Source organism: Littorina saxatilis, linkage group LG17 (assembly GCF_037325665.1).
Source record: "Littorina saxatilis isolate snail1 linkage group LG17, US_GU_Lsax_2.0, whole genome shotgun sequence".
NCBI classification, from domain to species: Eukaryota; Metazoa; Mollusca; class Gastropoda; order Littorinimorpha; family Littorinidae; genus Littorina; species Littorina saxatilis.
The window spans coordinates 13029801-13046292 of NC_090261.1; the positions used below are offsets into that span (position 1 = coordinate 13029801).

The following is a 16492-nucleotide window of genomic DNA, read 5'->3' on the forward strand; positions in this document are numbered from 1 at the left end:
CCAATGACAGGACACAAAAGTTTCATTCTATATTTCATGTTTACTTGTTGTTTTGTATAAATTGTCATCATCTTTTGAAATTCGAAGTTTTGTTTCATTTGTGCCATCGGCCGACTTCATATAAAGTAATTGGACAAATGAATGCATTGCAGTCCAACAGGGAACATTGCGCAGCTGATAATAATTTTATTCATTTGTGTGTGCGTGTATTTTCATGTGTGCTAGACAGTTATTTGTCCTTGCATTCAGATTGTGCGTATGTTTGGCGGTGATGCACACATTTCTTCTCTTTATGATGTATTTGCTTCTGTTTTGGATTTCTTTTGTGTGTTTGACACTGACAGGAAGCATCTTAACTTTTTTAACATTAATTTGTTTTTATTGTCAATGCTGTTTTCAGCCTTCGCCGATTTTGTGTTTGCTTTTGTCCCCTTTGCTCCAGTTTTATGCTAGAGGTTGCTCTTTGCTGATCAGAATCTTGTTTCCCAGTCTTTCAGCCTAAAGTTTGCATTCTTTTTGCAGTATTTTATCAGACAGTCACAAGTTCAGTATGTGATGGGACATGGTTAGATAAATTGCTGCGGATATATATATATATAGCCCGTTTTAGCTGTCCCCAGTTCTTTGCTTTTATGTGCGGGCATCAGATGCAATATTTTGTTGTTATCGTAGATTAAGTTTGAGAGTGAAGGCAAGGTTAATTTGTTGGTTTATATTTATCTTCAAGTCTAGTCTTCACATTTTCGGGGAGCTTCTGCAGGTATCTGAATTAGAAGGCAGTTCATTGTTAAAGAAGCAGTGGCACAGTAGTAGAGGTAGGTAGGTAGCTAAGGAAATAAAATTGAGTAAAGCATGAAAGTTAAATTTTGTTTTAAAAAAGTTGCAAAATAGATTCAAAAATAGGAAAATAAAACACAACAAAAAGGGCATGTGGGATGGGGGTTAGAAGAGGAGGGGGGAGGTTTTGGGAGCCTTTTGGAGGCAAAAAGGTGGCAGATGTACCTCACGGTCATGGTAGGGTTTAAAGTTTCTTTCAGAAAGATGGTGGGTGAGCTTGACTAGAGCTTAGGTTCCTGTTCTGATCCTGTAAGCATGTGCTGTTGGTTTGTTGGGGTGTCCGTAGCTAGGTCCAAGCTTGGTTCCTTAAGCTAGGTTGAGATTGTGTGTATGGTAGGCAGAGGCTATTGAAAAAAGAGATACTAAGTTTGGGTAGTACTGTAGGCAGAGACTACTAAGAGAAAGGCTCACTAGGTCCAAGCTAGATTCCTAGCTATAGGTTCAGATTGTTTGTACTGTAGGCATGCAGAGGCTTCTGAAAAGAGTGATAAATTATCAGTGTATTCTTTGTGTCATGAAAAAGTAGGTGGTGAGATGAGGGTCTGTAAGTGTGGCTAAGCATTGGCTGAACAAGGTGGAACAGGCATTGGCTGAACAAGGTTGAACAGGCATTGGCTAAATGCGGAGTCAGACTGCATGCTGCAAGTTGATGTGTACATCCACACGTCACCAATCACTGCAACACACTGACCACTGTGTAACTGACCTCTCACTGACCGCCACCACATAGTACCCTGCATCTAACATGCTTATAATATTAATCAACATGGCTGAGATGACGGTGGGTTCAGGGGGGGGGGGGGGGGGGGGGGGGGGGGTATTTGGAAGGGGGTGAATTGGGTGGGCTCCGTATCCTCAATGTTCTACTTTCAACTTCTAGGGTGTACCGAAAAGTGAGTGTCACCAGTATGCATCAAGCAACGAGTCTGTCTTCTTTTTTTGTGTGTGCTGATCAAGTCAGAAGCACTGGCTGAATTCTGATGGCCTATTTCAGTCCTGTGGAGCCTTGTCCTGTGCCGTGATTTTTGGTCATAGAGACAGCTGTCCCTGCAACTCCCCCCACCCCCTCCTTGTTGCACACGTGTTGGTGGTGTCTCTTGTATGAGTCGTGATCTTCAGTGATAGAGGCAGCAGTCCCAGCCCCCACCCCCAATCTCCCTCCTTGTTGCACACTTGTTTTTGTCTTTCTGTCAGAGTCTTCAGTAATAGACAGCTGTATTTTCAGCAATAGATGCAGCTCCCACCCCACCCCAATCCCTCCTTGTTGCACAGATGTTGGCTGTTTTTGTCAGAGTCATGATCTTCAGTAATAGAGGCTGCTACATCTTCAGTAATGGAGGCAGCTGACTCCCTACCCCCATACCCCTACCCCAGACCCCTTCTTGTTGCACACAAGTCCGTGTCTTTTTGTAACGGTCAGCACTGTCTTGGAACACCTTGTATTTTGACCGTGTAGATTGACCACAACCATCACCACCATTATACAACCACACTGCTAGCGCAGTAGCAGAGACGCGGCGGTACCCTGTGACAGACTGTCCGTTCTCCTTTTACCTTTCCTCTTTGTTTTCTTGTCTCCCCAGATGCAGACAATGAAAGCTCGAGCTCCAGTAGCGCTGGAACGATAGAGGACGTGGCAGTGGTGGCTGCTGCTGCTGCTGCCGCTGCCGCAGGCACGACAGCTCATGGAACTAGTATGATGCACCTCAATCACTCCCCCCTCTCCACCCCCTTTCCACCCTCCTTGCTCTCTCCTCCTCTTCCCACCTGCCTGCGTAGCTAGCAACCGTCTCTTCCGTTTATCCCTCTGGCCCATGATTTCTGCCGATGTTTGCTTGCTGGGGGTATGGCTGTAAAAAAAACAACTAAAACTAAAGGGGGGAGTTTAACGTCCTCTCAGAAAATGTTTCTATATGGCCGTACTGTGGAACCCCTCTTTTTAAGACACCCCCCCCCCAAAAAAAAAGAAGGAAATTCAGGTCTAAAAAGGGAGGTGGTTCCGCTCTAGTGAATGTTGCTAAGATATGTTGATCCCTCCCCCCCCTAAAAAAAAGAAAACGATAACGAATACTCAATAAAATATAAAAGAAATCTGAGAAAATCAGCTAAAAAGGCAGGGGCTTCCGCTGAAGTGAATGTTGCTAAGATATATATGTTGATTGCAGGCTCCGCCCCTGATTGTTCTGTCGTGTGTCCCGTCCTGCATGTGATTTGCCGTTGTTGTTTTTTCAGTCTGTCAGTCAGTCTGCCGGTCTACCTGATTTTGATCTGTGCCTGTTTGTGTGGAAACTGTTGTAGCACGTTAACCGTGTTTTCCTGTTCTTATTTCCCCAGCCTTTCGCACGGAATGAGATGACAAATGTTTTTGCTTTTGCAGACATGTTGCACCTTATCTTTCTTTTGTGTTCCTCGCAGGCTGCGCGCTGTCTTGTGTTTCCTCTCAAAATGATGTACTGTACGCACGCTCACCTCTGTTGCTTCTGAGTATTTTTATGCTTTTTGTACAGCAGTAGCCAAGCATGGTTCTGAAATATTCTGCAATGGAGAATTCAAACAAGGGTTTTCTATAAGGGATGATTTATAAAAAATAAAAAAAAGAAGTTTTGAATGAATTGTTGCTGAGGATTTGAAATGGGGGACCCGGATGCTCAGTTAGTAGAGTGAGTCACGGGCTTGAATGCAGGCTGGGATGGACATGGGTCAACTTTATGTGTAGACTCAGATATGGTATCCATGTCCCAGCCTGTGTCACCACTGTGGCACGTAAAAGACCTCGGTCATTTTGCCAGAGGTGCAGGTGGCTGATTACCCCTAAACTTGCACACACCTGGGTGGCGCCACTCTGTTGCTGCTAGCTTTCAACTGGGAGAAAGCGGCCTGAATTTATCAGCGATGAGACGTGAAGATAATGAAAATGCAATGAAATGAAAGGAAATGACTCTGTTGCTGCTAGCTTTCCACTGGGAGAAAGCGGCCTGAATTTATCAGCGATGGGACAAGAAGATAATGGAAATAAAATAAAACTGCAGTGAAATGAAAGAAAATGCCTCTGCTGTTCAAGTTTTTTTCATGATCTGTGTTAGATGCAAAGCATGTACTGCTTGTTTCCATGCATACTGGTGCACGTACCGTTTAGCTGATCGTGTGGATGTCCACAAGTAAGGTACAGCAGGCTTAGATTAGCAGAATTACAGTGCTTCTGATGCGGTAGCCACACAGCTTGGAAATGATGACTCTAGTCTTTAGTGGAGCGTTCACGTGTTTTGTTTTGATTATAGCAAATATCTGCAGAGGCAGTGATGCGTAGCCAGACTTTGTGTGCTATGTGTGTGGCAAAGGAACTAGCATGCCTACCTAGAGTTGTAAGGAGGGTAGGCCTAGATCGGTAAGATTGTTCTCTCCACAGCTTGACATGACTGGACAACAACAGCATCCTTTGGCAACCTCCTGGGCTTGGTGTGGCTTCCCCCAGCTGTGTGTAGAATGACTCTCAAACTTTCACAGATTTCTGCTTTGGATTGTGTCAAATGCAACTCTCTGTCTTCCATATTGTTGCATGTAGAATGACCCAAAGTCTTGACCTTCGCAAATTTCTGCTTTTGATAGTTTTGCGATATTTGCAACTCTGTTTTTAATAGTGTTGCATCAGTCATGACTTTTGCAACACTCTGCTTTGCAACACTCTGCTTGCCATTGTGTTGTCTCACTTTTACAAGGCTCTTCTTTCCATAGAATTTCTTCATTGTTATGATTGGAACTCTCTGCTTTCCACAGTATTGCGTCATTCGTCATGTGTCGAACTCTCTGCTTTCCATAGTATTTCGTCATTCGTGATGTGTGGAACTCTCTGCTTTCCATAGTATTGCGTCATTCGTGATGTGTCGAACTCTCTGCTTTCCATAGTATTTCGTCATTCGTCATGTGTGGAACTCTCTGCTTTCCATAGTATTGCATCATTTGTGATGTTTGGAACTCTCTGCTTTCCATAGTATTGCGTCATTCGTGATGTGTCGAACTCTCTGCTTTCCATAGTATCGCATCATTTGTGATGTTTGGAACTCTCTGCTTTCCATAGTATTGCGTCATTCGTCATGTGTCGAACTCTCTGCTTTCCATAGTATTGTGTGATTTGTGATTTTTGGAACTCTCTGCTTTCCATAGTATTGCGTCATTCGTGATGTGTCGAACTCTCTGCTTTCCATAGTATTGCGTCATTCGTGATGTGTCGAACTCTCTGCTTTCCATAGTATCGCATCATTTGTGATGTTTGGAACTCTCTGCTTTCCATAGTATTGCGTCATTCGTGATGTTTGGAACTCTCTGCTTTCCATAGTATTGTGTCATTTGTGATTTTTGGAACTATCTGCTTTCCATAGTATTGCGTCATTTGTGATTTTTGGAACTCTCTGCTTTCCATAGTATTGTGTCATTCGTGATGTGTGGAACTCTCTGCTTTCCATAGTGCTCCTTGCCGGTCAACGGCTTAGTGCCTCTTCTGTACCTAGGCTGGCCGCTGGTCAGTTTGATTTGTTTGGTGGCTATATGATGATGATGGCCACTCTATCTCTTGAGCTTGAACCTGTCATAGATTGGCTTCTGTCAGTCACAAGAACAGTGCCCCAAAACTGCTTCACCCTGTGTGAATTACAAATAGTGTACATCATTGTTTGCTGTGTGTCTGACTCTGAGTAAATTGAATGTTTGCCAGTGTTGTGAAGAATTGGTTAAAAAAGAGAAAAATTGCCATTTACATACCAAATGTGAAAAATATCTTATGTTTGTATTCATTGATTAGTTAGACGGTTATGCTAACTTAGAGAAGTGCTCTGTGCTGTATGACTGTGACTGTAAGCGCAGATTTAAAGCATTCTGAGAGTTATATTATACAAGCATACTGTATTGTGGCAGGTTTTTAAGTTAATCTTGTCCAGGTTGAATTAATTGAGTCAAAATGTAGTTTGAATACAATGGAACCTCTTTTTAAGGCCCCTGTATTTAAGACGTTTCCCATTCTTACCCTTTGACTGCTTGAAGAATATAGTTCAAATAAAATCAATCGAAATGAAAACATACAAAGTATAACAAAGTTATACCAAAACTGAGAAAATGGTCTCCAGGGGAGGCAATCATCTTGCTGCAAATGCAAAGGGCAATATACATTGGTTGTTTCCCTTGTCAGAGTATGCATATTTTGTCTTTATAGCAAAATACGTACCTGATAGGTATTTTAGTAGGCAAGGGGCTAAGACATTACCTTTCTCTTCATAACTTCTGTAATTTTGCCTCCATTGTAATCCTTTTAACCCCTTCACTGCCACAGTATAACAGCATTATCCGAACGGTCTATGGGAAAAAAATGTGTCTAGAACCCCTACAAGTACTTGGACAGTGGTTACCTCCCATTTAGTTTTCAGAAATGTCCTGAAATGTTGTTGACACAAATCCCACGTATGAGATACGGTTATGGGCGTAGGACAAACCGAAAATGACCACGTATTACATACGGGGTGGGCAGTGAAGGGGTTAAGATTCTCTCTTTTTTTGAGACCAGATTTTTGGAGGGAGGTTCCAACGTTTGTCAGATTTATTATCTGCACTAATCCCACATTTTCATTGGAACTGCATGATGATTCTTTTTCATGCATGATACTGTAACTAAATTCAGGGTCTTACTTTTGAGGTGGATGTTTTGACCATCCCTTTCTGAAATTGTGAACCTGATTTTTACTCCCCATTGACCGGCACGGTTGGCCTAGTGTTAAGGCGTCTGCCCCGTGATCGGGAGGTCGTGGGTTCGAACCCCGGCCGGGTCATACCTAAGACTTTAAAATTGGCAATCTAGTGGCTGCTCCGCCTGGCGTCTGGCATTATGGGGTTAGTGCGAGGACTGGTTGGTCCGGTGTCAGAATAATGTGACTGGGTGAGACATGAAGCCTGTGCTGCGACTTCTGTCTTGTGTGTGGCGCACGTTATATGTCAAAGCAGCACCGCCCTGATATGGCCCTTCGTGGTCGGCTGGGCGTTAAGCAAACAAACAAACAAACTGCCCATTGAAGATATACGTATCTTAATATGAAGCTTTTTACATTTAAAGACAAGTAAGTGTTAACATGATGCGTGTGTATTTCAAAGAGTATATTAAATGTTAGTGACACATGGAGAAAAACAACACAAAAAAACAGCAACAGAAGTTACTCCACAAATCGTTGAATTCAATTTTTGTTTTAACCTGCATGTGTGATTCGAAATATTGAGCAAAAGTACAGCAGACTTCCACTAACTCGCAGTCTTTGGGGTCCAAAGATTTTTGATCGCGATATATCCGATTCGCGATGCAGTTTGGGGTCCAATTAAAGGGAAGAAACCGCGTTCTTTTCTGAGTCAGAGAAAAACGCGGTTATTTCCCTTGTTGGTCGCAAAAAGCCTGTGAGCGTGTGTGCGTTTGCCGTGTGAGTGCATGCATGTGTGTGTGTGCGTGCATGTGTGTATGTGCGTGTGTGTGTGTGTGCGTGCGCACACACGCACGCCTGGCATGTTGTGCTACAATGTTCATGTGTATGTGTTACTGCGTTTCTAGCAAGTGTGACGCTTCTGTTGGCGACTAAGTTCTCAAAAGATTAACTGCGATGACACGTTTTCTTTTATCAGCAGATGACGATTTCTTTTCTTTTTTCTCCGACTCATACGTCGTCACAAACTTACTAGTTAATCAGACACAGACAGACACAGACGTACACTGTACGCGTATAGCGACTCACTGCTGCACACACACACACTAACTGACAATAAACAGAACGCAAGCCATGGTGAATTACCACTGTAAAAGTTTTCCTCTTTTTCCCTCTTGCTGGTGAAGACATCGTAGCTCTAGCTTTCTCTCGTTTGCAATCGTGTAATGAATACATGTTGGGTTTAGCGCTGGTCTTATATTGACAACATACTATTTGACACCAACGATAGTTAGATCAGAATGATTGGTGGATCAAAATCATTGGTTGACGTTTACGTTTTTTGATGTGTCAGTTACATGGATAAGCTTTTTTTGTTTTGTTTTTCTTTGTGTGAGTCTGAGTTGACACGCATTTTGTCTTTGGCAGAAAGCATGTAGATTTCTTCTTTGATTGTTTGGTTTTTCTGCTACCTGCTATAACACAAGAAGCTGAAGCACTTCATGGCGCCTGTAGAAAATCCGGGGCGTCTAGCTGATATCGCGATTAGCGGGACTCGAGTGTTAAATTGCATGCCTGACTAGATTGCAGAAGACTGAAGCGCAGTTTAAGCACTTGATTGGCGCCTGTGGCCACCCGGACCGTCTAGCAGAGATTGCAATTAGCTGGACTCGAGTGTTCAACTACACGCCTGACTGGCCATACTGACTGGTCAGACACTTAACCTCTATAGGCACATGGCCAATTTGACGATATTGATCGTGGCATGAAAGTTCTTGACTGAGTGGGGCACGTGCGCGTGAAAGGTTTGTTTTTCTTTTGTTCGTAGGTCTTGATCAACCCGTAATGTACACAACCTGAAAACACACACACGTAAAACACTATTTGGAGAGACTGAGGGAGAGAAAGAGAGAGAGACTGATAAGATGAAATGACAATTTACTGCATGATGAAAGGCCATCGAACCCAGAGAGAGATAGTGTGGTTATGATAGAACATTTTTTTGTGATACTGTACTATTTTTTGGCCTTTACGTGACTAATATTTAAAAAAAAAATTTTTAAGGTTGGTCCTGTTTTTTTGGGGGTCCAAGAGGTCTCCGCGATATAGCCGAATTCGCGATTTAATGGACCGCGAGTTAGTGGAAGTCTGCTGTAATTTAGAAAGAGAATCACGCGCCATCAATACCACACACCACAAAACACGACAGGGCTTGATCTTTTGTATGGACCGTATCTGACTGATTTGGTGTCAATATCAAGACTGAGAGCTGCTTTTGATATTTCCCAGATTGTAGTGACTTTTATTATTGGTGATCCAGACATGTTCATATTTTGAAAATGTGCATTTTTTGGTCTTCAATCTCTCCCTTTAATATCCCCTCTCTCCCCCTCCCCCAGTTGTCTCTCCCTCACACATATATACAGACGCACACACACACACACAAACATATGCACACACACTGACTGACTCCTTCGAAATAACGTTTAACCCAGTTAGACTGTTTCATTAAAATGTATTAGCCGGTCGATCTTACAGGTCGATTTTATGCTGACAATCACTCAGTGCAAGTTTTAGAAGCTGTACTTACAACTTTCTATACTGATAGTTGTTTGTGCTGTGGCTGTTACGGCGCAACCCATCTTTTAAGACCCTTGATTGGGCGGGGATGTAGCTCAGTCGGTAGCGCGCTGGATTTGTATCCAGTTGGCCGCTGTCAGCGTGAGTTCGTCCCCACGTTCGGCGAGAGATTTATTTCTCAGAGTCAACTTTGTGTGCAGACTCTCCTCGGTGTCCGAACACCCCCGTGTGTACACGCAAAGCACAAGACCAAGTGCGCACGAAAGAGATCCTGTAATCCATGTCAAAGTTCGGTGGGTTATAGAAACACGAAAATACCCAGCATGCTTCCTCCGAAAACGGCGTATGGCTGCCTAAATGGCGGGGTAAAAAACGGTCATACACGTAAAATTCCACTCGTGCTAAAAACACGAGTGTACGTGGGAGTTTCAGCCCACGAACGCAGAAGAAGAAGAAGAAGAAGAAGAAGAAGAAGAAGAAGAAGAAGAAGAAGAAGAAGAAGAAGAAGAAGAAGAAGAAGACCCTTGATTTCAGACTCTCTCCTTTTTAAGATCTCGTATCTCAGATTTCCTGTTCATAACCTTCATAAAATGACCTCCATTTTAAGTTAAGACCCCCTCCTTTGACCTGCATCTTGTCAGATTGTTCAGTGTCTTAACAGGAGGGTTCCACTGTGCTGTGCTTTGAGTGTGTACATGATGCGGAATGTGACTTGCAGATATTGACCCTACCCTCCCCCTGGTGGATTTGGAGGCACACCCGGAGCTGGTCTTGGGCAAAACAGATTCACCGGACGCAGACCCTGCAGTCGACCCTGACATCGAGGCCAGAAAGGCCAGCTTGAAAATCTCCACCAAAAAGGTTTGGTTTTTCAATTTTTCTCCCAGTTGTTTATTAATCTTAAAGTTGAAAAACAAAAGATTTCTGTACTCATCAATAGAAGAACAGCACACACAAAAGTACAGGGTGACCCAAAAAAAAGAGTACCCAAACAAAACGTCATAAATTGAACAAAAATAAAGCAATCTTCATAAAAGTTATTTACACACACAAGTAGCCTCTGCATGATTTGCACAGAAAATTTTAGCGTTCTAGCTTGTCTTTCAGGAAAGTTATGCTCATTCTACAGAACATGCTCCAAATGGCCTCCCCCGGATTTAAATCCCCCAGATTTCTATCTTTGGGGGTTCCTGAAAGACAACGTCTATAGGAACAACCCACAGACAATCACAGAACTCAAGAGAGCCATCACAACAACCATTCGCGGAATCTCGCAACAGGAGTGTGTGCGGGTGATTGATAACTTTGCGCGGCGAGTTCAAGTTTGCCTGCAGCGGCGCGGAGGCCATTTGGAGCATGTTCTGTAGAATGAGCATAACTTTCCTGAAAGACAAGCTAGAACGCTAACATTTTCTGTGCAAGTCATGCAGAGGCTACTTGTGTGTGTAAATAAATTTTATGAAGATTGCTTTATTTTTGTTCAATTTATGACGTTTTGTTTGGGTACTCTTTTTTTGGGTCACCCTGTATGTTAAAGTTTGTGTGTGCTGTCCTTGTATTGGTGAGTGCAGAATTCTTTTGTTTTTCAACTTTGGTTATCTCGCGCACTGTCATTTTGTTGTTTAGATCATGAATCTTAAAACAAGAAAACGTAGTTGTAGTCAGGCTGGTCGCGTTGATGAGAAAATGGATTTTTGAGTCACTTGAGAAAAAGTGACTCTATGTAATCGGTCAGTGTTAGTCTGTCCGGCCGGCCGTCCGGCCGGCCGTCCGTAGACACCACCTTAACGTTCGACTTTTCTCGGAAACTATCAAAGCGATCGGGCTCATATTTTGTTTAGTCGTGACTTCCAATGACCTCTACACTTTAACGATGGTTTCGTTGACCTTTGACCTTTTTCAAGGTCACAGGTCAGCGTCAAAGGAAAAATTAGACATTTTATATCTTTGACAAAGTTCATCGGATGTGATTGAAACTTTGTAGGATTATTCTTTACATCAAAGTATTTACATCTGTAGCCTTTTACGAACGTTATCAGAAAAACAAGGGAGATAACTAGCCTTTTCTGTTCGGCAACACACAACTTAACGTTGGGCTTTTCTCGGAAACTATAAAAGTGACCGGGCTCAAATTTTATGTGAACGTGACTCATTGTGTTGTGAATAGCAATTTCTTCCTGTCCATCTGATGCCTCATATAATATTCAGAACTGCGAAAGTGACTCGATCGAGCGTTTGCTCTTCTTGTTATTTTTTTTTTTATTCTCTTTATTTATATAGCGCCTTATCCGAAGTTCAAAGCGCTTTATGCCGTGTGAGATGGAATTTTTTACACAATATATCACGCATTCACATCGACCAGCAAACCTCAAGCCTGTTAGGCGAATGTTCACCTTTCGCGGCCTTTATTCCAAGTCACACGGGTATTTGATGGACATTTTTATCTATGCCTATACAATTTTGCCAGGAAAGACCCTTTTGTCAATCGTGGGATCTTTAACGTGCACACCCCAATATAGTGTACACGAAGGGACCTCGGTTTTTCGTCTCATCCGAAAGACTAGCACTTGAACCCACCATCTAGGTTAGGAAAGGGGGGAGAAAATAGCGGCCCGACCCAGGGTCGAACACGCAACCTCTCGATTCCGAGCGCAAGTGCGTTACCACTCGGCCACCCAGTCCTTACCCAGATTTACCCCTCGACTGCCATAACATGCAAGGTATTACAATTGGACCAAATGTGAGTAAATGGTAGTCCTAGACAGCTGTCCTTAATGACCACTTTTGGTCAGTCCCTTGAGTGGTGGTTATGGAAAGGTTTGACACCTGGGGCCCGGTAGCTCAGTTGGTAGAGCATTGGACTTGTGATTCGCAGGTCACAGGTTCCAATCCGGACCGGGAGGGACACGGGTCAACTCTATGTGCAGACTCGGAGACGGTATCCCGGTCATTCTGCCATAAGTGCAGGTGGCTAATAACTCCTAAACACGCACACACCTGGGTAGCGCCACTCTGTTGCTGCTAGCTTTCCACTGGGAGGAAGCGACCCAAATTTCCCAGCAATGGGAAAATAAAGTAATGAAAATGAAATGAAAATGACTGTCCTTGTCCAGATGGATGACCTGCTGGCAGAGGAAGCGGAGGGTGCGTTGACAGCGGACGAGGAACAGATGCTGTTCATCTCCTACCACTACACCGGGGCCACCACCAACATCCACCCCTACCTCTCCGCCATGATCAACTACGCACAGCCCGTCAAGTTCCAGGGATTTGATATCGCTGATGGTAAGACACAGTGCATGTGGGAGACATTTTGCTTTTTAACAAAAAGTTTTTGTCATTACATAAACAGACTACTTTGGTGGAGGGATATAGGTGATGGTTTTGTGTATAGAACCAAATGGAAATCTGCATGCAAATATGTTTTTTCACAATTTGGATGTGCCGGTTCACAGAAACCCACACTGTGAGGATACATTCATCGTAACTTCACGTTCATGGCAGGCTTTGCAGTCAAAATTCATCAAGCAAGATTTATCCAAAGTACTTTGAATTCATCAAAAAGACAAGATAGATTGACATTTGTTTTGAGTTCATCAAAAAGACAAGATAGATTGACATTTGTTTTGAGTTCTCCCATGTTTCTTACTTTGATATTTAATCCTTGATTTGTCTTTTGTTTGTTTATGGAATTATTTGGTTATTTTGTGGTACTTATTTTCTGGTGAAACGCTTTTGGAAATCACGCTCATGGGAGTTACATTTTGACCTTTGTCTATATCCTTTTCATAAAAGAGGCTTGTTTGAGAATACACAGAAAAGTAAAACTTCAGATTCAAGCTTCCGTGTGTTTCCGGGAGCTCTGAGAACAGTATGTAACTGTTCAAGCTTTAGGTCATCAAATCTCAGACTGCCTGTAGCTAAATGTCAGCGTCAGCTTTCCATGGTATGTGATGCTGGTTGTTTCGCTGCTTCAGAAAGAGCGGATAAGTAGCTGTGATAGAAGTTGATTCAGTAGGAAATCTCTCCTGTTGAGGAACAGGTTTTTGCAGAAAAAAGTCTTTCAGGAAGCTTTCTTCTGTGGAGTTGTTCCGCTATATACCTTGAAAAAGGTTAAGACAGAAAAGCATTGGAAAAATGTTATACATATTTTTTCAGCACAGAGTAAGACAGAACAGGTTTATGCAGAAAGAAAATCTTTTAAGAAGCTAATTTCTTTTGTGGAGTCGTTTAGATACATGGGTTGAACAAGGCCACTATGACAGAAGAGCATAGGAATAAAGTTATTGGACTTCAATTGGTTAAAAATAAAACCCACGTCACAAGGTTGGAACTTGATAAAGAGAATGTAAGGCATGCACTCAAGGTGAGGTGTACGGACATGATACTGCTTTCTCTTGACCCTGGTGATGGTGTCTGCTTGCAGAGCGCAATATTCACTACCATATGTCCTCCTTCAACGAGAACACAGGCCTGGGATATCTCAAGACTCAGGCAATAGAATTTGTTAAGTATCCTTCAGCACTTCATCACGATGCACATGTTGGCCACTTAGCCTGGAGAAAGAGAGAGAGAGAGTGTGTGTGGGTGTGTGTGTGTGTGTGTGTGTGTGTGTGTGTGTGTGTGTGTGTGTGTGTGTGTGTGTGTGTGTGTGTGTGTGTGTGAGAGAGAGAAAGAGTGTGAGAGAGAGTGAGAGAAAGAGAAATCATGATAGAGAGTCAGAGAGAGAGAGAGAGAGAGAGAGTGTGTGTGTGTGTGTGTGTGTGTGTGTGTGTGTTGGTGCGCATGCATGTGTTAGTGTCTGCATGTCTGTCTGTGTGACACACACACCTGCGTACGTGCTTGTTGGAGACGCATGATACATCTTTGTGACGTGAAGTTGACAGTACCAGCCTTCATCATGAAATCAGACATGTTTTGGTTTTGTCTTCACAGAGATGTTCTTGCTATTGTCTCGTGAAAATTTGTGCCCATTTTTGCGAATCCCAGAGTTTGCATGATGTGTTCTAATCATGGGGATAGAACTTTTACCTTTGTGAATGGTTTTTACCTGAGCACTTGGCATGACTGTGCACCTGCCCACCTGTTGGGAGGTGTTATCCACTGATCTTTTTCTTCTGATCTTGTCTGCGTGATTGCTGCCTTCTTCTTCTTCTAGACTGATTAACGATATTTTGTGTTGAGTGTAGGAATGTTTCAGCATGTAGACTGACAGCAGAATTCATCTGTATACATGTACAATGTTTGTCTCTTGCTGAAGAGAGTAAGAAACGTAACGAAAGAAAACGTACAGAAACAATTATGGGAGCAACCGAACAAATGAATAGCATAGATCACACACACACAATCCGCATTTGCAGTCTTGTATGCATGCACATGTTCACATGCACGCTCAGTAGTATGATTTCGATAGATTTTTGAGGAATAGCAGTGTTTGAAGTGGACCTGATTTGTCTTGGAGTGACCAATTATGCAGATTTGTGTGTGTGGATATATCATTGTCCATGCTAAAAAATGATTGACAATTGGTCTAGGTTTCTTTTGCATCAGTTACAATGCATGTAGGGTATGACTGGTACTGTTTTTGCCTGTAGTGCATAAACTTTAAAGGTGAGAACAGTCATGTTCACAATCACCGATTATCCAAGTTTTTACATGTGAAAAGAACATCCTTCAACTGAGACTCATACCAAAAATCAACAGTCTGACTACAAAACAAGAATTTGTACTGAATTTTTTCTGATGTGACCCATATGCCAATTTGCAAATTCAATCGGCAAAAAATTCTCACTCTACATGGGAAGCAGCCAGGTTTTTGATTTCAGGTATATGCCTAAGTGGAAGGATGTTCTTATGGCATGTAAACGCCTCGGTAGATCTGAGGTGGTGTACGTAATTGCTTCTATAAAAAGGACGTTATTTTTAATGATGCTCTGAAGCACTAAGAAGAGATTTTGTGAGTCGATTTATTTGCACACATCAGTCTGTAGTGATGCATTGCTGTTCATTCAGCAAGTAGGAATCAGAAATGTTTTTCTGTTGTATTTTAAGAAAATGATACGTGAACAACAGTTATATTTTTAACGTTTTTTTTCTTTCTATCTCTAGTTTCTTCTTTATGTCTTTTTCTTCTTCAGTTTATATGTTTTATTTGTCGTTACAGATTCAGTAATTAATTTCTTAACATTTTCTTGTTTCTTTGTTGTGAAATGAATGCCTTCTTATTGCTGTGTTTGTGTTATTTGCTTTCCTGTCTGTTTCATCTGTCATTTGAGGTCTGTTTGAATGTTTTATTGGATTATTGACTTTATAAGTAAATAGCACGAATAAAACTAGACAGGTTAATAAATAAAACATTTAATAAGATAAGTAATAAAGAATCTGCCTTGAACTACATGTCTTTAGACTGGACATAGAACAATAACAACATACAGAGTTCGCATTCACTGAAAATGTTTGGTATTTTAGCAGTATCTTTTTATTTGAATACAGTTGCACCCTACAATTAGTATGATCACTAACATATGCTGTGCGGATTTAAAAGCTTGTCAATGGTCTTTTACCATGGAATGCCTGTTTTAAGACCTCCAAAAATCTGAGAAAATCAGGTCTTAAAATGTGGGAGGGGGGGGGGGGGGGTGGGGGGTGGGGGTGTGGGGGGGATGTCCTGAAATGGAGGTAAATTTACAGATCGAGGTTATGAACAGAGAACCTGAAAATGAAAGATCTTAAAAAGGGGGAAGTCTCAAAAGGGGGAGCTCATCTATATTCTAATTTATTCAACTTTCCATTCATTAGTCAGTATCTCAATTGTTTTTTCAGTTTTGATTTTGGAACGTTAGTAGTCTGTCTGTTTAGGATTTCCACAAGAGTGTTTTTCTCTGTGCATGGTGGGCAGTGTTGTGCTGTGCATGTGTTGGTGATTGCATGGTTTTCTTTGTTCCCTAGCTAGGAAAATGCACCACCACATGTCCTCCTTCAGTGAAACTGCCGCCTTCAGTCTTATCAAGCATAATTGTGTGGAGTTTGTGGAGTATCCTTGCTGTGCTTGACTTCCCTCCACGTCTTTTCCCTTTGTAACACACCTTCCTTCCTGTCTAAATATTGTCTTGTGTATGCATGGTTCAGAGATTGAGCTCTGTGCTTAGACTCAGAAGTGAGTGGGTTTGTGTGTGTATGTATGTGTGAATGTCAGAAGGCCTGCTGTAGAAATATCTTTGATTCAGAGATAATATTTTGCATTTGCCTGTTCAAATTATTTAGGTTTATATAGATACCAGAGAAGTAGAATCATAAGTGTTTCAGGGATGTTGGTACAGGGGACTTCTACTGTTACGTGTTCCACTTCATTGTGAATCCATGGAGTATTGCAAAAGAATGCTTGGATCCTTTTTTTTTTCCTTTTT

General features: G+C 42.2%; 1 protein-coding gene across 1 annotated transcript in view; it reads left to right on the plus strand.

The window, feature by feature from the left end:
- LOC138952111 (1-phosphatidylinositol 4,5-bisphosphate phosphodiesterase beta-4-like) overlaps positions 1–16492 on the plus strand; it is a gene marked incomplete in the record, with an annotated part of 66768 nt that overhangs the window by 31765 nt on the left and 18511 nt on the right. The window contains 4 exon segments of the mRNA XM_070323708.1: positions 2421–2531; positions 9805–9947; positions 12200–12371; positions 13513–13597. Coding sequence (XP_070179809.1) covers positions 2421–2531; positions 9805–9947; positions 12200–12371; positions 13513–13597 — 511 coding nt within the window.